This window comes from Rhinolophus hipposideros, assembly GCF_964194185.1.
Source record: "Rhinolophus hipposideros genome assembly, chromosome: 2".
NCBI lineage: Eukaryota > Metazoa > Chordata > Mammalia > Chiroptera > Rhinolophidae > Rhinolophus > Rhinolophus hipposideros.
In genome coordinates this window covers 10065640-10090250 of record NC_138048.1, presented here as the reverse complement: position 1 = coordinate 10090250, position 24611 = coordinate 10065640, and the positions used below count along the sequence as shown (strand labels likewise).

Below are 24611 nucleotides of genomic sequence, written 5' to 3'. Positions count from 1 at the left end.
ATTTAAAGAGTTCTATTATGATTATTACAATAAAACTAGAAGTCAGCATTTTCTCCTAGAATTATACAAATTTAAAGTTTTATGTGAATATCAAGATCAGTTGTTACTATAAAATATAAGCAGAATGTAGGCATTTGTCTGCTTTACTGAGAAACTCTAGCAATTCAAACCAGTTATTTTATACTCAGATTTAACATTACCTTTAACAAACGATAACAAACATGTTGCATTATTAGATTGGGACAATTAAGGTCTCAATTTAGTTCCTTAGAAACATAATCTCCCTCATCTCACTATTTCTCTCTCAAGTTCCCATTTTACTGAATTCGTGTTACTAAGTCATTCTACAAACGTGGAGCACATGTGCAGACTCTTCTGCTCCAGAAACTGTTTTCTTCCAGGGTAAGTCACGAGTCCTGCATTCTGCTGTGTACAGTGCTCTTCCGTGCAGACGAGCCTGACAGCGACATTATTTGGAAGCTTGGCTGAAACGCCCATTGGTGGGTCACGTCTCAGACCAAATGAGTCAGACTCTCTAAGGATGGGTTCCAGGGGTTTGTCCCAATAATTCTGAGTTTTAGAAGCACTGCTGTGGTGCTTTAGTTATGTTTGTTTTCAGTTTGCTCATGCTTACTTTAGGCAGAAGACATTCTATAAGCCTTGATCGAGAATGGGTGACCTAACACTCAACCCACTATGGCTGAGACCAGTTTATGTTTTTCTTCAGGATACAGCTCAGAGCTAGGTCTATTTCTATTTGTTTCTTATTTTTATAGCCTAGAGAAAAGAAGCCAGGGACTGTGAAGAAAAAGGCTCGGCTGGATTTTTAAATAACATTTGAACTTTGTTGTTTTGAGGTTGTTAAATTGTTTATACCAGTCAAGAGGAAACGTCCTCATTTTATTCCTCTCTAGATGTGGAGATGTCAGTATGACTTTCTCAGGAATTGTGGAGGTTGGGGGTAAAGACAGACAGTGACGTAAATGGCTCCGTTCTGTTCCCGCCCGGCACAGAATCGTCACATAGCTGTGGGTACGTCAGCAACACGGAAGCACAAGCGGACCAAGAGGAGCTTAGGGTCCACGAGTGGTAAGACCTGAGTGCCAGCCAGATTTGGGGTGGTTTAGGAAGCCATTAGAAAGCACACATTATTCGATGACACAAAGTCTTAAACAGGGCAAAATTTTCCAAATACAGTTACATATAAAGTGCTCTAGCACAGATTTAATTCCACAAAGGAGCGGCTTCTTTCACATCAGCTTAATAAAAGTTTATTTTCACAATGCTAGAGAGGTAAGCCCCCAAACTTTACAATCCCTCAGATTTTACTCAAAAGATTTTAAAAAAGCTTATCACTATCAAGTCATGATTAAGAATTCTGTAGGCTTTTTTAAAAATCTGAATTATTTAAAATTATGAAAATGATAAAATGCCAACAATCAAAGTCCCGAACTAAAAACATTCAAACTAAGAATCATCACTGGGATCCTCTTATATTTTGATAGTGGTAAAGGCTGATCAACTGTTGTCGTTAATGGCAGTGCTGGGAGGAAATAATGCACTTATATTCTGAAGCATATTTGTCTTGAATATCTTGATACTGAGGTATAAACCCTTATTTGCCAACATCTTTTTATTAATCTAACAATTTCTTCCACAATAGCAACTGTGGTAAAAACCGTAATAACATTAGCCAACCTGCTGTCATTTTCTATGGTCTTCTAGTTAATATAGTACAGACATTTATGAACTACACAGCCACACAAATTTGTAAGCAACTAATAAACTCTGAAATGTTAGGAATATATTAAAACTACATTCTAAATAGTTTCATTTTAACCTTCCCTCTTCATGTACTCATACTTCCCATTATTTTTTTCACTAGATTCCATTAAATCCTAGATTTAAATATGGCCAAAGATAAAACAACAATATTGAGATGAGTGTCAACAAAATAGCTGAGTTTACCATTGTCTAAGCCACCTAAAGCTATTCTCTAAAAGACAATTTATTCACCCAAGGCATACATGGAAAAAGTTAGAACCAAATCTTAGGTTCCTCATGGTTAACCTGTCAGATATATGGGACATCCTAGGCTCTGGTTTGAAAGGTCTAAATGCCAAAAGGTTAACTGTGTCACTAGTGGAATGTCCATCACCCTAGACACGCCCAGCAGTGTGTTCAACTTGCAGAAGATAGGAAGTTTGACCTCGTACAAATCAAGTTAACAAGGTTTTAAGCCCTACTCAAAGACAAAATTTTCTTACTCCTGAATAATAATAACCTGTAACTTCCCAGCTTAAATTGTATTGACTCTTGCCACCATATGAACTTGGGTTAACAGTTCTGCATTCTTAACTAAAAAGATAAGCCACTTAAGCAATTTCCCCCAGACCAACTTCTTGTCAGCTAAAGATGACAGTCTGTTCTACCCGAGGCTGTCACAATCATGATCCTTACCAGACATGCATTCAACAAATAGAGACAAAGTATATGGATGTACTAAGTGTTTTGGTGGACCCAGTGTTAAATTACCTCATAACTTTTCCATAAGTCTCTACTAATAAATTTATACCTACCACTTCTACTCCTATGTGGAAGCTGAAGTACGTTATGATGTTGCTATAGGACAATTTTTCTACATTGTGGTCCCATTTCTGCTAAATTACACTTACAGTCTTTAGAACTCTGAAAAGATTAAATTCACTGAATAAAAAAATTTTCAATTTTGTTGCTCAAATATAATAAAATTCTGATATATGACGTTAGGCAAGTTAAATTATTAGACAAGTGATCTCCACTCACCTAACATTAATGCTGAGAGGTTAAACTAAACTTGAATGAGGAGAGTTTCAATGATCCTAAAAATGGTAAATGACTGATTATTTATATGTGAAATCTAAAGTAAGTCCCTTATAAAATTATCTGTAAGTCAGAAAAATTTAAGCAGACAACTATTAGATATAATGTTAACAGGTACGCTGGGCAATAAATTCAGAGTTTTTAACTTACATCTTCTTAGTTTTTTTATTGAGTATAAAGGCCCAGTTAATCAACTCATTAGATTGGTCAAGGCAAGACACGAACTATAACAGCATTTAAAAAGCAGTTGGTTTTTTAGTAGTTCTCTGGTAATCACACACGCACACACGCACATACACACAAATCGGTAGAGTACTCTGCATATAGGATTTCCCCTCATAATCTTGTATAATGCACTGACAAAGTGTCACAAGCTACAGTATTCTGAAAACTATACAAATTGAACATGACCAAATTAGAGATGCCTGAAAAACTCTTATAAAGTATTTGAGAACTTCAGCTGTATTCGCAAAAAGATCAATTTTAAACTATAAAAAAAGAAAATTCATATAAAATCACAACAGATTTAACAGACATCTTTGAAAAAAATCAAACTATAACTCATTTTTCTACTTTTTTCAAATGTGACTAAGAAAAACAAGTACAAGTAGTAATGTCCACATTTTAAAAAAACTATTAACTGAGTGGATTTGGGGAAGAAAAAAAAAAAAACTATACAGTATTATTGCACTCCACGAATGTGCAGAACTCCAAAGTGTGCCAGCGCTGAAAAACTGTCTTGCATTGAGGTTTTCCAAGAGGGCCAACGCGCCTGCCAGGAGAGCATCTGGTCTGCACTAACAGCTCGCTGTCTTCAGTACAGGCCTTCATTATGTCAGCCACGCTGCTCTTGCAAAAATCCCTTAATGTCTGAAAGACACACACAACAAAGGAATATTTGACTTCAAACTTCACTCTTGTAAAATCAACTCCTTGTTCAGAAAAGAACCAAGAACGTCTCTGCTAAGCAAAAGTTAACTAACACTTCTTCATGTTCAAACACATTTGTTTATTAATTCTCTATCTTGAGCATGTTAACAGAATACTCTTGCATACTCTTAGGAACTAGTTGTTTGAAGGTTCAGAGAGGATATGTATATAAACATCCTAGTATAATATATCAATTCTGGCCATTAGTTCAGTCAAAAAAATGATATTACAAGCCCAATTATTAAGCCTCGGAGATAAATTTATTAATATAACCTTACTTTATTTTGGCAGGCCCAAACTCTTAGAAATTTTAATGAAGGAAACATCCATCTGTTAAATCCTAAGTTGGAAACTCAAGTGATACTATACATAGTATCTAGTATCTTGCGGGTTCATGATGAGAATTACCTGACATCAACACGTAGTTCTTATATTTTTAAACTACTTACAAAAGAGTTTTCAGTGCTGATAGGTGGGGCTATGATCGATGATGTGGGATTGAATCCATATGCACATTGAGCTTCATTTCATTGTCAAGAATTTGAACAAGCTGTTGCATGGATGGAAGGTGGCCAGATTCCAGCTTAGACCACACAGGTACATCTATAAAAATAAATGATACAGTCCCCCAATTAAATACGATTCTGTAATAAACATTCATTCCGCAAATATTTATTGTCTGTACATACCGTGTTTCCCTGAAAATAAGACCTAGCCGGACAATCAGCTCTAATGCGTCTTTTGGAGCAAAAATTAATATAAGACCCAGTATATTATATTTACGTTATAATATTATATTATATTACATTATATTATACCCAGTCTTACATTCCAGTAAAATAAGACCAGGTCTTATATTAATTTTTGCTCCAAAAGACGCATTAGAACTGATTGTCTGGCTAGATCTTATTTTCGGAGAAAAGGGTATACAAAAGTGAGCAGCAAAAGAATTAAGCTTCTTGCTCTTATGGACTTTACATTCTAGTAGGGTAAATACAAAAAGAACAATACAAATACTACAAAATCACAACGGTGTACTAAGAATTAAAACTAGTAGACGCTATGAGAGGGAATATGAGAGGCTGGAAAGGAGCCTTTAAACTTACTATTACTAAAAGTGAGAGAGCTGAAATATAGAAGAGTGGTACAAGGGAGGCTGGAGAGGGGGACAGGGACTAGATCGGGGGTCAATACATTGTCAAGGGCCAGACAGTAAGCATCTGCAGCTCGAAAATATATACAATTTGTCACCACTTCTCAACTCGCAAAGTAGCCTGAAAGAAGAAGAGGCAACACACACAAGAATGGTCGTGTTCCAGTAACACTTGATTTACGGAACAGGCAGCAGGGATATGATCCACAAGACCCTGTGTGCTGACCCCTGGGCTACATCACACAGGGCCTTGGGTCATGCTAAATGTTCTGGAGAACAAAGCAAAGACATTGAATGAATTTGAGGCACTGAAGCAACAAGATGAAATGTCATGTAAAAAAAGAATCAGTTTGGAGCAGATGTCAGCAAATTTTCTCTGTAAGAAGCCAGATAGTAAATATTTTAGGCTTTATGGACCAAGAGGCAAAATCAAGGCTATTATATAGATACTTACATAACTCAAGAATAAATTTCCAAAATTTTTTCATTGATGAAACTCAAAACTTTACGTACAGACACTGAAATTTGAATTTCATACAACTTCCATGTGTCACAATTATATTCTTTTGATTTTTTACCCATACAAAAAATGTAAAAACCCTTGTTAGCTCACTGTTTGCCGACCTCTGGTTTAGAGAATGTATTAGAAGGTAAGAAGGTAACTGTGGCTTGGACAGGGAGGTGCCAATGAAGATAAAGAGAAGTCAATTTTTGAGAAATGTAACAGGCGGTCCCGAGAAGACTTAGTAATCCATTAGGTATAGCGAATAAGGAAGAAAGGGGTGTTATCCGAGGCTCCTGACATGGGTGACTGAGTAGAATGAAAACTACCATGAAATGAATGAGAAGTGTACAAGAACTGCGGCGAGCAGAAGTGGTCAACAGTTTGGGAACAGGAGTCCATCACAGAAGACGGGTCTGGAGCTCTCGGGAGCTATCCATTCAGGGGTCACCCTAAAGACATTACTTTAAAGCCATGAGAGCAGATGCAGACCATAGTAAGAGATCATTTAGCATACTATGATAAACAGAAAAGCCTAAAACTCATTAAAAATCACTTAAAATTTATCACAGAATGGAAATACTCAGTACCCACCATTCAAAGTGATCTCAAATGCGCCTGTCGACATACACTGGTTTTCAATCATGTTGCTCAAGAAGAAAACCATCATACATGCATAAACCTAAAGGAAACATAATTAAGTACAAGTGAAGTCATTCTGAAATTAAAACATGGTAACTTAAGACAGTATCCCTTAAATAGTCTCATCTTTACTTGGTAACTACTCTTTTTGAAATCTACTTCAGCAGTTTCTATACAAACTATTAGTGCTAATCCATATGTCCAGATGACATACGTAGAAAAAGAAAAATACATTAATTCACAGCTCTATGCATGCTGAAGAACTTACATATGATATTCATAATGTAGAGATGGAATTTCTAGAGATCTCTTACTAGCTTTACAATGTTAAACAAAAGAATACCAGCATAAGAAAGGTTCATCTTACCATTTTAAAAATATAATTTATGAATTCACAAGAGACTACTGATGCAACGATCAGCAACTCCGTGTATTCAACATAACCTGTCCAGGTTCCAAACATATCATTTGAAGTCAAAAATACTATCTGGTCTTCATCCCAGTTTCTGGCACAGAGCACCTAAAACCCTTGGAAGTTCCTAAGTGATGGGAGCCTAAAAGTTTGTGTGTTTTGTTAAATTGATGATGTGACTTTTGAACCTGACCTAAGGATGGGAGGCTGGTTGCCAGGAAAACCAATCACGTGATTAGAGAAAACTTTCAGTTTTGGGAAAGGAAGGTTGAATTAGTTGCCAATGGCCAATGATTTAATCATCCAAGCCCTACGTAATAAAGTCTCCCTAAAAATCCAAAAGGACTGGTACTGGAGAGCTTCCAGGTTGGTGAACACATAAAGATTAAAGGAGATGGTGCCCCTGGAGAGGGCATGGAAGCTCCGCGTCTCTTCCCACATACCTTGCCTTAAGCATCTCTTCCACCTGGCTGTTTGAGTTATATCCTTTTACAATAAACTGGAAATCTGCTATACGTTAAAATGTTTCTCTGAGTTCTGTGAACTGCTCTGGCAAATTAAACAAATGGGTTCATGGAGGAGGTTGTGAAAACCTCCGATCTGAAGTCAGTTGGTCAGAAGCACAAATAACAGCCTGGATTTGCAACTGGAGTCTGAATGGGGAGGAGGGAGTCTTGCAGGACTGAACCCTGGAATCTGGAATCTGATGCTGTCTCTAGGAAGTCAGGCGTCAGAACCGAGCTGAATTCTCAGACGCTCTGCTGATGTCTAATAATTGTTTGTTGGTGGGAACCCTCCTCCACCCACACACAGGTTTAAATTGGGTCCAGGAACTCAAAAGACAAGAAAAAAAGTAGGTTAGGAAGCACTGGTAATAATAAATTACACTCATTCACCTTTTGAATGCAAATCTATACCCTCCCAAAAGAGACTGGAAGCTTCTTGATGGACAGAAAGATTTTAATTTAAAATCACCCGACTAAAAGCAGGGTGTACTGAGGATGTCAATTCACAAGCTGTTTAAGAAAAATAAATCAAAATGCCCACAGCAAATGAGAAAGACCTTTCCCTGCTCACCTCTCCCTTGAGCAAAGTGGGCACTGACTTCATAGAGGTTACCCTAGCACCTAAGTCTACTTTCACGGGAACAGTACACAAGGAAGTGTCATGTAAGCTGGTTTTCAGTTACACGCCTCTCCTATAGTAGATCAACAATCCATATGTCTACAGACGCAAAATGCACTAAAGAGATTTTGAAATCAATAGAATAAAAATATTACCGATGTGTACTTAACTTCCAATTCTTAATCCTATACGAATTAACATTCCTTATGCACAGAGTAGACACACTTCAATTAGAGGTAGCCCCTGAGGAGGTTTATGTGTTAAGAAGCCTGGCCTGTCATTGGACAAATGGTGTGCCCTAAAAAAAGGAAGTACAGCTGTGTGGAAGCCTGCCAAAGGCAGTCTCAGCCTGGAAGTACAGGACAAGACCAGAGGACTCCAAAAGAGAAGCTTCTTGGAAGGCAATCTCATCCAAGACAGAAATAAAGATTAGTCCCATGTATCACAGCAGAAACGTAGACCCTCCGGAAAAGATGACTTTAAGTAAAACAGATTAAAAAAAAATCTAGAAAGAATGTATGCTGCAGCAGGACCCTACAAAAGAAAAAAGACAGCACAATATTCTTATATTTATATTGATTGTTTCAAGTAATTTGCTAAACAGATTCTCCATGAACATAACAGTCAAGGGACAAATAATAAAAACAGAGTGAGAGACAGTGTGAGTGTGTGTGTATCGATAAGAACAATTCAGTGGAAATCCCATTTTTAATGTGAATAAACCCATTAACTCCCATATCAGTTGGTATAAAAGAAAGGCGGCCCACGTTATGTTTATATTCATGTTTTGCTAGGTACGTTTTAAGCCCATATAATCAAAATCAGGTATTAAATTATTTTGTGCCCAGGATCTACTAAAGTAACACCTCCCTATCTTCAAATAATAAAAAGGTAAGACTGAATCATTCTTACATAAATATGGAAACTAAGGCTAAGGGAGGCTAAGTGCATTGCCCGGAGATAAAAAGTGGTTTAAGTTGAAAAAAAAAAATACGTAAACAGGTGAATCAGCAACAAGTACTTAAAAAGAAAAAATTATTAAAATATATTCACTGACACCTAAAAACTTACAGCTACGAAAGCTATTAAATTACATACCTTATTTTCTTGGCCCCACTGCCAGATGCTAGGAGCTTGCATGCCAAAGAAAGCAAAAGGATCCTTGCCAACAATTATTAAGCCTATTAATACTAGTTTGAAGACTGACAGGAAAGATGCTATGTGTCTATCAAAAAAGAAAAGAAAGAAACAAATTCATCAGAAGCCACAATTTCTTGTTTACTTTAGAATTTCATAACTCAAGTGTATGTGTATAGACATTTTCCAGACATCAAATCTAAAAGTTATTAATCATAACTAGTGAAAGATAGTAATTAGTTTATTGCAGTTTTAAAACAAAAATGTTTTATATTTTTAAATCAATCAAAAATTAATTTATAAGATTATATAGCATTGGCCTTTAAAAATATTATTTTAACAGTACAAAATTTTATACCATTGACTGACTATAAAAATTTGGGAGTTCCCGGTCTATTTCCACAATAAAAATTACGTAAGAAAACACATTTTCAGAAGGGTTGTTATCTAGAAAAAGATCCTCCTCTTTCTTACAGAAAAATTCTTCTCAATTTGCTTTTATGAAAGTGTTCTCTGCATATTATTACAACTAGCTAAGAAGTTATAACAACCAAGGAAAGTTAACTGACCAATTCACAAAAGTTTACGAAGTCAAATTATTTCCCTTTTAAGTTACTGAAATTTACTCACCTATATATTGGTTGAGGGAGGTAATTCTCTCCTTCAATGCGGATGTCTGGGTACCGCTGGCTAATAACCCGCATGTACTCTTCAAACACCCGCCTATAACCTCAGGAAACACTGCAGAAAAACAAAAGTGCTTCTGGTAAGCGGTTTATAATATGCCTAGACTTATTCTGCAGTTAGACAAAGCCTAAAAATTATTACCAAGATTAAAAGTGTATCTCAAGAATAGCCACAAGTTAATACAACTGATGCTGAATGATGGGTAGAGGATTTGTTTTCCCCCTACAAATTTCACATATTTAAGCTACTTCACCCACAAGTAAATCCTCCCATTAGAATATTAAACTTTATAGATTTGGGTTTTTGTTGGGACAGCAGCAAATACTGTATTTTGCTGAGTATAATGTGCTCCCGTGTATAATGTACACCCACGTTTTGGGCCCAAACTTTCAGAGAAAAAAAAGGTTTCATTTTAATTTTTTAAAGCAAATTTTTATTTGTTTATATTTAGGTACTTGCTTTTTATATTATAAAGAAATGTTAGCATTTATTTTTTAACATAGTATGGTACAAGAAATTTTATGTAATAACTAATTACAAAACACAAGGACAGATACGAGGTACAAGAAATTTTATGTGCCGGTAACAAATTTATGATATTTATGCATCACAGAAGGCCAAGAACTCTTCGTCATTACAAGTTCCTCGTAAGTTCAACAAAACCAATTATTATATTCCAGGGTATTATTTTGCATATGGATATCGTTGTTGATTTCTCAAGTTATACTTTAACTCATAAGCATAAATAATTAAAAACATTTATATAAACATGGAATTAGTACTACCCATGTATAATGCACATCCTTCTTTTTCCCTCACAAATTTGGGCCAAAAAGTGTGCATTATACAAAGTAGGGTATATGTGAAATCTAAAAAGGCTGAACTCAGACACAGAGAGTACATTGGTGGTGGCCAGGCACTGGGGTGGGGGAAGTGGAATAATGCTGGTCAGAGGATACAAACTTCTAGTTTTAAAATGAATAAATTCTGGGAATCTAATGTACAGCGTGGTGGCTTGTTAACAATACTGTAATGTATACTTGAAAGTTGCTAAAAGAATAGATCTTAAATGTTCTCACCACAGAGAAGGTAATTATATGAGGTGATGGCTATGTAAACTAATCTTACTATTGTAATCATTTCACAATACACACATATAATCAAATCACTGCCTTCAATACATACACTTTCTATTTGTCAATCCTACGTCAATAAAACTGGGAGGGAGGAAGGAAGTGGTACTACCACATCAATGGAGCAGCCTATACATTCAGGTAAGATTGCCAAGCACTTAAATACATTCAGTTCTAAGTTAAGGAACACATAAATGTAAAGCAATGAAGGTACCACTTGGTAGAGAGAAGGCAGAATCAGTAATTAAGTTATAGTAGAGTGACACCAGAGGTGCCAGCTTTGTGAATTACACTGTCATCAAGGAAAAAAATAGCAGCCATCAAGCGAAGGGAACAGCATCAAGTTTATATCCAACAGGGTGAAACAGTGCAAATATTTGTAGCTCTAATTTAAGAAAACTCACTTTTAAAAAACAAGAGAGAAAGTCACCAGTCTTTCTGTACAATTAATACCTCCACTACATTTAGAATAAAATTTCACAAAAGATTACATCCCTAAAAAGTAGGAAATTTTCTCAAAGGGACACAAATCTCTTTAGCTAAATGCTTAAAAGAATTTATAAATCTCTAGCTACTTTACCTTTACTAAACATTCATCGTATCCAATATTTTATTAATACTGTTGTTAGATTCGTCAAGTGTTAACAGTTTGCCACAACTGCTTTTTCTGTAAGAAATGTCTAATGTTTTTGCTTTGAAGGTATAAAATAATCTAGATTGCCTACATACCTACTTACCCTGAAACCAACACATGCCAAACACATTTCAATGCCCAAATTTGCACTGGTGTTTACAATGGAGCTGATTGTCTAAAATGAAAGTCTCTTTTAATGCAACATTTTGAGAACTAGAGACCTAATTAACTGAGTTGAAACTTTTTTATAGATGAAGGGAAACATGAAACCCCGAGAGATCAAGTAACTTTTCCATGGTTATATATCCATGTATTATTTAGTAATTCACTCAAATATTTATTGAATGCCTACTGTGCATCAAGCATAGGCGGCAGGTACGTAGTGGTGAGTGACAGGACAGATCCGGTCCCTGCCCTTCGTCAGGGCTGAGCCTAGAACACAGACTTTATGACATGAGATCCTAGACCCCCCCCCCCCACTAAACCTCTGTAGAACAGTTAGAGAACGCCAGGAAATAAGCTCTCTCTGCCCCCAAAGACACAATCAGTACTCACCTAGTTGGCCTCCTGGTGGCGGAGATCTCTGAGGTTCTCCCTCTAGGAGATCTAAGCCTGTGGGCCCCCAGAAGTCCCTTATATGAGCTGTAGGAGCTCCAACCCTTCACAAGGGGAGCCCAAAAGATCCAGCTGGAGAGGTGAGTCTATGTGCAGGCAATACTCTTGGTCAGATTCCTCAGTCACCCATTTTTCTGGCTACTGTACTCAAAAGCCTAACTCTATCCTAGGTTCTTCCAGTCCCAAGACTTCAGATTAGTCTCAGATCTTTGTACCAAACTCCAAAAAGAATCAGCCCACAATCTTGAAATCCAAAAAAGACTTTAAAACTGTACCTTCCTTATTTCTGAAAAATGAAAGTTTATAAAACACACAACATAGACAAGTTTACTTCTATGTAAGTAAACTTTCCTCTTTATATTTGCCTCCAGACTTGTGAGGAAAACCAAAAAACTTTTTTCCTATAGAATTGTTTTCCCCAAAACATTTTTTTCTGTTTTGAAACAGCAATCACACTACTGACAGAAAATAAAACATACCTAGTGTTTATCGAAGTGTGCAACATGTTAAATTAAAGGCATACATGGTAAGGAGCCAGTAATCATTCCACCTCTACCACTACACCCAGCTCTATCAACTTACTCCATTCTTGCTGGGTAAGAATGTTAGTAAAACTATGATTTCCAGTATACGTCCAACAAATAAATATCTGAATATGCTAAAAATATGTTGCTGCACCTGCCTGTTCCTTCTGCTCCTAAATCAAAGGTCCTTAAGAAGTAAATTTCAACTCTGAAAAGAAATCTTAAATTTAAGTCCTAATCACTTTGCAAATCTCTTTCTAGTAATATAAAAATATCTTACTTATTATTTAAGTAATACAATTTAATTAATTTAAAATATTTTCACATAATAGTTTTCTAAAAGAAAGAACTTGCATATAAATTAGATGACCTATGTGTAATAAATAGAAAGGAAATTTAGGAAGTACAGAAAAATCCCTTGCCCGTGCTATTTCAAATACATTCTGTGCTTTTTAAAGTCCAACGTGTTTTGTTTTCAGCTTCCTAACTCATGGTGCCAACCTTCCCACTTTTCCCTTTCCTACACTACCTCTGCACCTAACTGTAGTCAAATGCTTACTGATATCGAACCTGAGCCTGTCACAAACCCCAACCTCTCACATTAAAAAAAAAAGCAAAACCTCAGATATTTACTATCATGAAATAAAGACTTCTAATTTCTAATTTTAGTATCTCTTAAAGTTATCTTCCCCCTTTATTTATAATAAGCACCTGTCTCCAACTGCCCTATCTATCACCCACACGTAGGATTAGATCCTGTTACACAGTGAGATCCAATCCTTGGCTATAGCTGATGTTCCAGAAATGCAAATCTGTCACAGGAAGGCCCACGTTCCCTGTCTGAAAATGAAGAGCTGGGATTTCAAAGAGTGACTATCTCCACACAGGTGAACGTCTAACACCTGGGCTGCTGGGGGCAGAGAAGAGTGACGATGCTTCAAAAGGACGAAGAAGAGGAAATAAGTCAATCTTCAGAGAGGACAGAAGAATGAGGTACATTTTACTGAGAAAGTACAGATATGAACCAGATGAAGATTCCAGTTTTCTGTTTCAGCCTGTCTTGAGGCCCTGCTGCATCCCTGCCTTTGGGTTTTAGATTACTCACTTGGTAATTTAAAAATGCATTTCTAACTGTGCTGTTCAAACCAATTCAAATAAGTTTGTTACTTGCATCCCAAGAATTTCAACTAATATTCCTCCACGCGGGCGTTCCAGTGGCTCAGGTGGTTGGAGCGCCATGCTCGCCATGCTCCTAACACTGAGGTCGCCGGTTCGATTCCCACATGGGCCAGTGAGCTGCGCCCTCTACAGCTAAGATTGTGATCAACAGCTCTCCTTGGAGCTGGGCTGCCTGAGCAGCTGGAGATTGGCATGAGTTGGCGTGAGCTTCTGTGGGCTTCCATGAGCGGCCCTGAGCTACTGTGAGCGGCCGACCGAGGACTGGCGACTGGCTATCTCAGCGGGGATGGGGGGGGGGGAGAGCAAGGCTCTTAACACCTGCATGGACTAGGGAGCTGTGTCCTACACAACTAGACTGAAAAACAATGGCTTGAACCGGAGTGGAGAGGGAGGCAGGAGAAAGGGAGAAGAAAAAAAAATCCCCCACGCTGTACCAAAAACATCAGAAGATATTTTGTAAATACTGTGGTTTCTAGTTGTCTACAACACTGATCAGTCCAACAGCTCACTGATCATTGAAAACTGCGTTTTTAGATGTAATCTTTATTTCTCCCTGGTCTCTTCAGTAGATGAAGTAGTATTAGACATCTGTCTGGTACATCACCTGCTCAAAGTGTTTTAAGCAATGAATTCTGAGCCAGGTGCTCTATAAACCACACAAGAAACAATCTATTAAGGGAGTGAATATGAAACTACTATAATCTGATAAATTCTTTCTATAAAAATTACAAACAGGAGTGCTCGCACAATTTGGATGAAGACAGAATGTGGACCAGAACCTGCTCTGTTATTTTTAAAAGCTGCAAAAACAGCACTAAAGAAGTATCAGCTTGTCAGGTTAAGAACTGTATCACACGAAATCAAGTGGTTTTCCCTCCGGTTGTCTCCCTCTTGGAGCACTACAGTTAGTGGCCGCCGAAACACATCAGCAAAATATGCCTACAGTGGCTTCTAAGATACCTGGCTTCTTTATTACATTTATCCCAAAGATCTGACAAACCTAAAATTCAAATCATTATCTGTTTTTATTCTCTTTATTCTTTTTTTTTTTTAAAGATTTTATTGGAGAAGGGGAACAGGACTTTATTGGGGAACAGTGTGTACTTCCAGGACTTTTTTTCAAGTCAAGCTGTTGTCCTTTCAATCTTAGTTGTGGAGGGCGCAGCTCAGCTCCAGGTCCAGTTGCCGTTGCTAATTGCAGGGGGCACAGCCCATCATCCCTTGCGGGACTCGAGGAGTTGAACTGGCAACCTGGTGGTTATGTAGGAATCAAACCATGTGGGAATCGAACCGGCAGCCTTTGGAGTTAGGAGCACGGAGCTCCAACCGCCTGAGCGACCGGGCCGGCCCTATTTATTCTTACATGAACCTTCTAGTTTCCCTATACCTTTGGCATAAAATTTCAGGAAATCTTTTGCTGCAGACTATTTCACCAAGAATTTATAAATTGCTTATTTTCCTCAGCTTTTCCTGGAGAAGGAATTTTATCTCTTTACTCTGGAAAGCACTTTTTTTATTAACAGATTTATAAGCCACTCAAGATGATTTGATAAATGCATTCAATAAATGATGACTTCTTGCATTTTACAGGAATTCTTTGTCTCAAAATATTTCATACAGAACTTCATGCTTTTATTCTTTTCAGTATTTTTAAAAATTGAGGTATAATTCACACACCCTCCGTACATTTTTATAAGGTGCTCGAGAGACTGATAAAAGATAAAACATATTATGTTCTTTGCTAATTCATTGGCCAAACTTAGAGGGGTCTCCTGGCTGCTTTGTTAATTGTTTTCCTGTCTCATACTTCTACCTGTTGGCTATAGACTGATTTCACACATTAGAATAAACTCAGTAAAAAAGGCAGGAATCTTAGAAACCACCAACAGCGTAAGTAAGTAGTGAGGGTGTGTTGGGAAATCGAGCAGCAGGAAGAGGACTGATGGGCAGTAACATAATGAATTCTGGGAGCTCAGCCCCACCAGTAGAAAGGAATGGAGGCCAGGCCAAGGTCACTGCTAGCAGAGTATGTTCAAAACTGAGGTATTACATGTATTGCATTCTATGCGTAACAGCTACCAAACTGAAGCAGAGGCCAACCAGCTAAAAACCTGCCAGAAAGGAACAGCACCAGGAGCTCTCAATCTATACTCGTTAGGAATTTTAAATAGGTTATCTCAGGACCAACCACAGTGAAATACAACAGGTTGTACTCATTTTTCAATAAATACTGACTGATAGGTACGGGTCTAGGCTCTAGAGCAGCGGTGTCAAAACCGCGGCCCGCGGACCAACTGCGGCCCACAATCCATTGTTAATTGGCCCACAGCAAGTTCCAAAAATATATTTAGTTTACTTAAATAAACCAGGTGAGGCAACACGTACTTCACCTCGAGGGAGTGGCCGGGCTGTTTGTGTATTTTACCGCATATGGCCCTTGGTGAAAACCGCTGAAAAAAGTTTGGACAGCCCTGCTCTAGAGATAAAGCAGCAAGCAACAGAGAGAAAAGTCTATGCCTCTCTGGCACTGGCAAAGTTCTCATGAAAAGAGGAGTGAACTGGTAACAGTCTAATGGAGAGAATACAGTTCATCAATTGATAGTATCTTAAGCTGTTTCTCTTGTCTTGCTTTAGAGAAACAGAGAGGAGAAACCAAAAAAATAAAACACTGGAGGGACTACGGAAAAAATGTCACAAGTAGAAAGAGCAGAAACAGCAAACAGAAGATTAAAAATAAGAGCCTACATTCAAACATATTCTGCAAGAAGCAGAAGGATGGTAAGAGATAAGGAAGGACTGCACAAAATTGCAACACCAAAAAGCAGAATTTAAAAATATTTTGAGGCCCTCAAGAAGAAAACTGATGGGTAGAAAACTGAATCAGTGATAGATGAATAAACAAAAAATGACAGGTGCTCTGAATAGCACCATTAATAGACAGATCTCACAGACACATCAGTTTTTTTCTCTACAGTAAATACCCTCTGACAGCCCACAGAACGTTCACAACAACTGACCATCTATAGTTAGGTCACGAGAAAGCCCAATAAGTAGAAACTGCAAATGCCACATTCTGATTACAGTGCAATAAGCCAGACAGTTTTAAAAACCTAACCCACTTTAAGATCTTCTAGTATTATCTAATTTAACTATGTCAAAATTTAAAATGTGATGGCCTATGACAATCATTTCACCTTTATGGATGGACTTACTTTATGGAAATAATTGGACAAGTACTTAAGATATATGAGGATATTCATGTTAGCAAAGTAATTTTGTGAAAAATTAGGACCAGCCTAAATGTTAAATAAAGATTTACTGGTTAAATAAATTAAAGAATATAAACCTTATGGAATACTATGCCTGCTGATGCAGAATTGTATTTACTGACAAAAGAGATAAGTGATGGAGGGGAAGAGATTTCATAAAAAGCATACAACTATGAACTCATGTTTATATGTAATATAGTATGTGTCCTTGTAAAGAATCAGCTTGAAAGAGGTTCTTCAAAATGTTAATGAGTTACAAGATTTTTCACTTTCTTCTATAGACTTCTTTTTTATTATTTTTACAACAAATATGTATTACTTTCATAGCCAGAAAGCTATTTTCATTTTTTTCAAAGCTGAAAGTCAAAGAGTAAAGTTTCATAGGTTTATTTACTGACATTCTCATCACAGCATTAGAGACAATAAAAACAAGTTACAATAATGAGCAATTGACAAATGGTAGTACACACACTGGGCTGTGTTTTTAACTGATTATCTGACCCCAACTTTTCTCATTTCTGGTCCTCTCCTCTACGCTGACTAAGTCTTCATTTGCATATGCTCCTTCTTTAGCTTGTAAATCTCTGTCTCTCTCTGTATCTCCTGGTGGCTTCCCCACACCTTTCCAGGTTTCATTTCCTCCTCTGCGAAGGCCTTCCAGCTACCCCTGAATAGATTATCTTATTTTCCTCTGGATTTTTCAAGCCCTCTGTTATGCCCTCCTTTAAAACACTCAGAACAGAGTGTTTTATGTATGTCTGTCCCTCCCACCAGACAACTGGTTTTCAAATGTTACTGTTTAAAACAAATTCCTATCTTTCTGAAAACTAGACATGGGAAAAAGGACATAAAAAACGAGGACTTAAAGCAGTTCTTGCTAAAACCTTTGTGACAAGGAGTCTTTTTCACAGACTCCAGGCTACACTCAGGGCAAGGCATGTGACAGCATGATTTCCATTTTTGGAAAGCTGGGAAAATGACTATCAGAGGAACCTGAGGGCTCCAACGGCACTGTTAAGTGACAAAAATAGAAATGAAACAAATGCATGCTTTCACTGTTTTTAAGTTCCTAACAGTACAAAATAGAATCATAAATATTACAGGTTACTGGAATGCAACCAACATCCTAATTTTAAAGATGAACAAGCTGAGAGCTAAAGAGATTAAATAGTTTCCTGAAAGTCATTCAAAAGGTAAGAGGCAGATGGAATAAGAACCTGGAACTCCAAATTGCCAGTCCAGTAAATGTGCAGTTTCCCATTAACTATCCAATTTCAAAATTTATGAGGTTATCTTGGTATTTCTAAATGATATGTTCAATTTGATTTCTACCACTTACCTTAATGGCAAACTGTAAGGAAAGAATGTTTCAATTTTCTGTAACAGGAGATAAAACCTTTAAAACCATTCATATTTTACATACATCTAAAAGCTCTGAACTAAAGTACTTCGCTCATTATTAAATAGAAACAACTATTATGTGCACAGGATTCAGTTACACACTGCAGTGATTTGTTGTTTAAAATGGTAAAAAAAAAAAAAAAGATTCAATTCCATGTAAACATAGAACTTGAACAATCTAACATAGTAGATGTAGTAGCCACCTTTTTATTTGTTCCGTATTAACACTCTACTATTACTCTACTATCTGGATCAACTTCTTACTGCTCCTTTAATTCACTGATTCCAAGTACGTTTTTCCCTCCTTAGCATCTATTTAAAAAAATCAGGATTTATCATATAATCATGAGTGTATCAGTTTAAATGGCAGCAGTTTTTTCCTTCTGAGTGGTATACAAAATAATGGTGTATTTTACAAACCATCATATCTTAGGTTTAGTGTAACACAGTAACTGTTATTTAAGTTTTTAGTTTCAGTTACTGTGGCTATTTTGGGGAAATGAAAATTTCTTTGTAGGATTTTCCCTGGCTACTATGTTTCAGATTTAAAAATTCAGGATTCTTCTCTTTCTCTTCCACCAAAAATATAAAAAAACAAAATCTGTCTCCTTCGTTTATCATTCAAGTGAATGGCACAGCATTGCTCCTGAACTCAAAAGTCATCTTTGACACTTCTCTTCTTCCCCCAAATATGGAATCCATCACCTAGAACTAAATTTACCTTCTAAAGATCCCTCAAACTTGCCTTTACTCTCAACCTTCCACTATCACCTTTCTAGTCCAAGCTCCATCATCTCTTACCTGGGCAACTCCAACAGTCACCCTAAATGGTTTCCCTACATCTATTCTTTGTCCCATGTAATTAATGTCTTTTCCACAGTGAGTCTAGCTGATTTCTCTTTAACATGGCCTGCCAGACCCTCAAGAGTCCATTTCACCTTTTCTTTGGTCAGTAGCTTTGACTTCCTTAAGAAATTATTTTCTCTCCCACTTATAAGGCCACTGAACATGTTATTCCCATTGCTAGAAAGCTCTCTCTAAATAAATCTTATCCTTTAAATATCAGTTCAAAGTTCATTTCTTCATGAACTAAGACTAGGCCTCTCTCATGCTGTGTAACTTTCCTTCACAGCCATGTAACACAGTTGTAATTCTGTTTGTGCTATCCATGATGAATGACTGCCTTCTGCTCTTACCTGTCCTGTGACATCTATGAGAACACTGAATTCCCAGCACCAAGTTAAGTGCCTTCTCAGAGTAGGTGCTCAAAGATTTGTTGAATATGCAACTATTTAGTCTACAGTAACTGACATGATCTCTGCAACTCACAATTGCTCAGATTTCTTTAATCCAGCGTTTTATTATCTTGACCAGTATCAATATCCAAATCAGTTTCAGGTCTTTATTATCTTGCCTCTATAACATGAAAGCAAAGGCTGACCTCATATAAATTTGAATAAAACTGTTCTTATAGTAGTTGCTTCATTTACCTCTTAAAACTCCATTTACAGTTTGTCCTAAAACTATAGCAGTGGATTCTTAAATTAACAAAAATTGAAAAATTCTGCTATATTCTGATTGTTCTGAAATCTTAACTTTATTTAATCTACTATTCTTTGTAAATCAATGTTCATATGTCACATGTTCAAGTATTAACAGTGAAGAGTTGTAGCCAGTAACCTCTTTAAACAACAAAAACTAAATGCTGTACATCTCATTACATGTTATTAGGTTGGTGCAAAAGTAATTGCAGTTTTTGCATTTTTAACTGTTTAAACCGCAATTACTTTTGCACCAACCTAATAAGTCCCATATATGGGGAAAATAAAACATGCATACAAACATCATGCCAAACAGTACCCGTGAGAATACATTTACACATAAAAAACACAAGAAAGGAAAATGTGACACGGGAACTTTTAAGTTCTGATTAGAGAACTTCCTTTTTTTTATGTTCAATGTTTCAACATCCAAATAAGAAAGATAATTTTTTCCTGAAAACAAAATCAATGTCATCATACTTAACCAATTCTATTGCTCAATTGACATAATTAACCGAACACTCAGGTACGTAAAGTAATATTGTGCAATTTTTGTAGCAGTCAAATCTGTCTTGTTCACATGGTATCATTAGTCCCTGGCACAAGCAAGTACTGAATGAATATTTACTGGAAGAATACATGAACGTAGAATAAGAAAAGTTTGTTTTAAGCTATTTTGGATGCTTGATCTTTCTCCCTTCAATTCCATTTGTGTGTCGTGTTGCTACTTTTTCTATCAGCAAGTACAAAAGTGGTACAATAAACAGATGATATATGGAGCTAAAGTTTAAGAAAGAGTACTCATAATAAATATAAAATAATAAGGGGCAAAAGCCATTGAAAGGAAGGTAAAAACAGTTCTTTCCTTTGTATGCAATTGATGAAAAATTTCATCTTACAGTACTCAGATTCCATGTGGAACTGAAAGAATTTTCACATATTTATCCTAAACTGTCTTAGCTTTCTTTCCTTTCTCAAACAAACTTGCAAATGAATGTCCAAGAGATTCTACCAAAACCAGGAACCCAATATTCACCTTACCATATATACAGATTAATCTCTAGGGAGAAAAGTAACAAACAACAGGCTAAATTTATCTGTATTCAGTAGGACATATTAATAAAGTTATTTCTCATCTACAGATTTAAAAAAGAAAAAACTGTATGTAAGATGCAAAAAAAAGATGTTTAAAAAATGTATGTAAAAAAAAACTGTATGTAAGATGGCAAAAAAAAACTCATTAGACTTTTGGAACAAGTTTATACTTAAATCAAAAAAAGAAACAAAAACTAAGTATCAAAAGTTCAGTGAAGTACTTAACTTTTTAAAAAGTTTAATTGCAAGGAATGAAGCTCTTCCCTACATTTCTTCTACACATTTTGAAAACTTTGTTACAAATATCCTTAGTGGAATGTACACTAGCTACTGTGACAAGTATCTCAATAAAAGCACCTGTAAAAGATGAATATTTTACGAAAAGCACAAGTGAAACCAAGGGAAATAGAAAAACTATACAAAGTGGAAGCTGCAATCTTTTTTTTTAAACTACTTATAGCCAAACGTATCACATTAAACCTTAACAATATTACAATATTTATGGGTTGGTAAAATGATTGCCAATTTCTAATTTTTAAAAAAATTATGGGTAAAAAATCAGAATGGTCAAGCTGTAACTCCCACTTGCAGTATTATATAAAAGATGATACATGCCAGGCACACAGTAAACAGCACAGAAGGTTTTTTTGTTTTTTTTTTGAAATCAAGGAAAATCGCAAGGTTTTTAGTTTCCACTCCGAAAAATAAAGTCTCAGCGTAGTATTTTCTGACTTAAGGGTCACTTACTAATTTTTTCTTTTTTTAAAGATTTGCTTCGTCTTTAAAGATTAAGCAAAAAGCTAGTTGGGTAAGTAGGAAATTAAACTTTAGTACACTTATGTTAATACATGACGTTACGAAAGCTGATTTTAAATGCATTATGGCCAAAACCAATATTCCGAAGTATCAGGACTCCAGATTTACTAATCTGACCATCCTACCTGGAAAAAAGCCGTCGTCTTTTGCGATACAGGATTCTAATTTCTGCAATTTTACAATTTTGGTGGTGTGTTGTTTTTTTTGATCTAAGACTTTCAAACCTTCCCCAACGCCACTTACCTTCCTACATGTGTTACTGCTACGATTCTAATACTTAACCAGGTAACAACGACAACAAACATCACTGAAAGCCCACTATCGGAATCTTCCCCTCTGTCTCTTTCTCTGAATGCACAAGTTGATCTGAAACAGAGCAAGAGACGCCCGGGCCGGCAGCTCCCGGGAGGCGGACGCAGGGGGCCTGGCGGAGAACGGCCGTCAGAACCACCACGTACTCCTTCTTCAAAGCCCCTTTCGAAAATGCAGACTGAGGATCGCGCTCCGCAGCGCTCTCCACGCCCGCCGGCCGTCGCGAGCCGGTCGCCCTCCTTCCCGTCCCCTGCCACCCGCCGCACCGCTCCCCAGCCGGCGGGGCAGCCAGGCCGCCGGCACACGCCCGGCCCGGCCCGGCCGAGAGGCGCAGCCCACAGGTGCAAAGGCCGCGAGCGCTGCCCCGACGCCGCGCCGCCTCGGGCCACCCCGCAGGCAGCAGGGGCGCCCCCGCGCGACGCGGCCGGCCGCTCTTCCGTCCTGACGCGCGCGCCCAGGCCCTCGCCTTTCGGTGTTTAACCTTCTCGTGCCCTCCTCCCCCATTCCCACCATTCTCAAAGAAAGGAGTGAGCGGTTGCGTTTGGAGGACAAGCAGGAGGCCTGGCAGCCCCGGGAAAGGGCCCCGGGAAAGGCAGGCTGCGGGCGCCGTTCCGGCCCGAGGACGGTTCAGCCGCTACTAGGCCGAGAAGCCTGGGCCTCGCGTCGCGAGAGGCTCCGAGCGGAGGCGCGGCGCGACGACCGGGGCGCGGCGCGCGACTCACCAAATCTGGAACTTGAGCAGCGGCCCCGTGGCGTACTGCATCTTTAATCTCTTGCTGGGCACGCCACCCAGGTGGGTCGAGGCGTCGCTCCGGACCACCGCCGACGCCGCCACCAGGAGCAGTAGCAACAGCCGCATCGCCACCCACCCAGCGCTTCCGCCGCCCGCACACTGACACTGCGGCCAGCCCCAGGCCCAGCCCGAGCCCGAGCCGCTCCCCACCGCGCAGGCGCGGCCCGCCCAGGTCGGGGAGGGGGCGGGAACGCCCCGCGCCGCGCGGCGCCTGCGCATGCTCGGGGCGAGGCGGGACCTGTTCTCCCCGTCCTCCCCGCCGTGTGGCCTGGGTGCGGGACGCGGCGGGGAGCCGCGCAGGGACGGCGGGGAGCAGTTGAGGGGATGTCAGAGCAGCCTGTGAAGCATAGCTCGGCTCACCGGGTTCTCCGTAGCGTTTCTTTAATTCAGACGTTCGTCTGCCCGAGACACTTAGGAGCATCTACTGAGCAGCCTTGGTGCCGTGTGGGGGAGAAAAGACAAAGCCCCCACCCTCAGAACGGTAATGCATAACTCTTTAGGGGTGCCTTGTTACGACCTTTTACTTCACCTTATAATATTGCTTTCTCGCGAAATGGTTTGTTTAAAAAGACCTTTGGAAAATCTCAATCGTATGCAAGAACAATAATTACGCATTAACGACCTTTTACAGTTATCGGCATTTTGACATTCTTGGTTGTGTACGGCTCTCACCACTTCCCCCCCCAGGGAAGCAACCATCAGACACCATCATTTCATCTATAGATGTCTAAGCATGTATTTCTAAAAAATAACTCTTCTTTACAAACAAAACCAAAATCCTGGCCATAGTACCATTAATCCCCCCTTAAAAAAAAGTTATTGCTTAATATCAAATATCCAGTCAGTGTTCAAATTTCTCCTGTTTTAATAAATATTTATTTTTCTATTTTTCGTTCATTCAAACAAGGACCAAAATAAGATGAATATATTGCCATTAGTCGATAGGTCTTTTGGTCCTGTCAAAGCCTTTAACACCAAGAATACATCAGCAATTGAATAAGTTTCTTTTACTATTCATTCTAGCAAAGGGGAACACACACCACGAGGAATCAGTACCAGGGTGTTCAAAAGATTATTATAGTATCTGGACTTTGCATGATTTGGGGAAGAGAGTAGGTGGAGGCAATGAAAAAGTTGATCATACCTTTAAAATAAAGTCTCGGTGTTAATAAATATAGGTCATTCTGGATCATTTAACCCAGATATTGCAATCACTAACTAGATCAGGTATGAGTAGGAGAAACAATTGAACATTCAGTCAGAAACAGTTAACTCTCACTGCTCCTATTCAGCACTGCGCTGAATTGTATAGCTAATTGTGCACTGTACCTAGCAAGTTTGGTAAGATAAGAAAAAGAATAAAACATGTAAGGACTGCAAAGAATGACACAAAACTGCCATTGTTTGCAAATATTATTTGCATAGAAAGCCAAAAAGAGTGCAAACTCTGAGTACAGTAAGATTGCTAGATACAAGCTCAATGTACAAAAATCAATAGTTATCTTTCATCTATAATGAAAAAATGTAATTTTAAAGAGGTATTTCTCAATATTTCCTAGAAAAAACCCTTTATAGATATAAATGTATACAAAAGGTGCCAAAAATATATATAAACCCTTTATATATATAAATGCCTACAAAAGGTGCCAAAAGTATATGTATATGTATATATATATGTGTGTGTATATATATATATATATATACATACACATACGCACGTATAATTTTCTACTCACTTTTCAAGGCCAATTCACTGTTTCTTCAGTGAAGTCTTGCCGCCCTGCACTGTGCCCCTGAAGCACTTAGCACTGAATTCCCTATTTAGTCATCAAATTTCTTTGTAATCAGT

The 24611-nt window shown here is 38.0% G+C and overlaps 1 protein-coding gene across 1 annotated transcript; it reads right to left on the bottom strand.

The window, feature by feature from the left end:
* Nucleotides 1–1204: 1204 nt before the first annotated feature.
* On the bottom strand, nucleotides 1205–22922 carry SELENOT (selenoprotein T). Its single transcript, XM_081026602.1, has 6 exons — nucleotides 22692–22922; nucleotides 9394–9504; nucleotides 8725–8851; nucleotides 6042–6129; nucleotides 4242–4395; nucleotides 1205–3732 (listed from the first exon to the last, which is right to left on the bottom strand). The coding sequence occupies exons 1-5, from the start codon at nucleotides 22826–22828 to the stop codon at nucleotides 4271–4273; spliced, it is 588 nt and encodes a 195-aa protein (XP_080882728.1). The 5' UTR covers nucleotides 22829–22922; the 3' UTR covers nucleotides 1205–3732; nucleotides 4242–4270.
* Between the last annotated feature and the right edge of the window lie 1689 nt (nucleotides 22923–24611).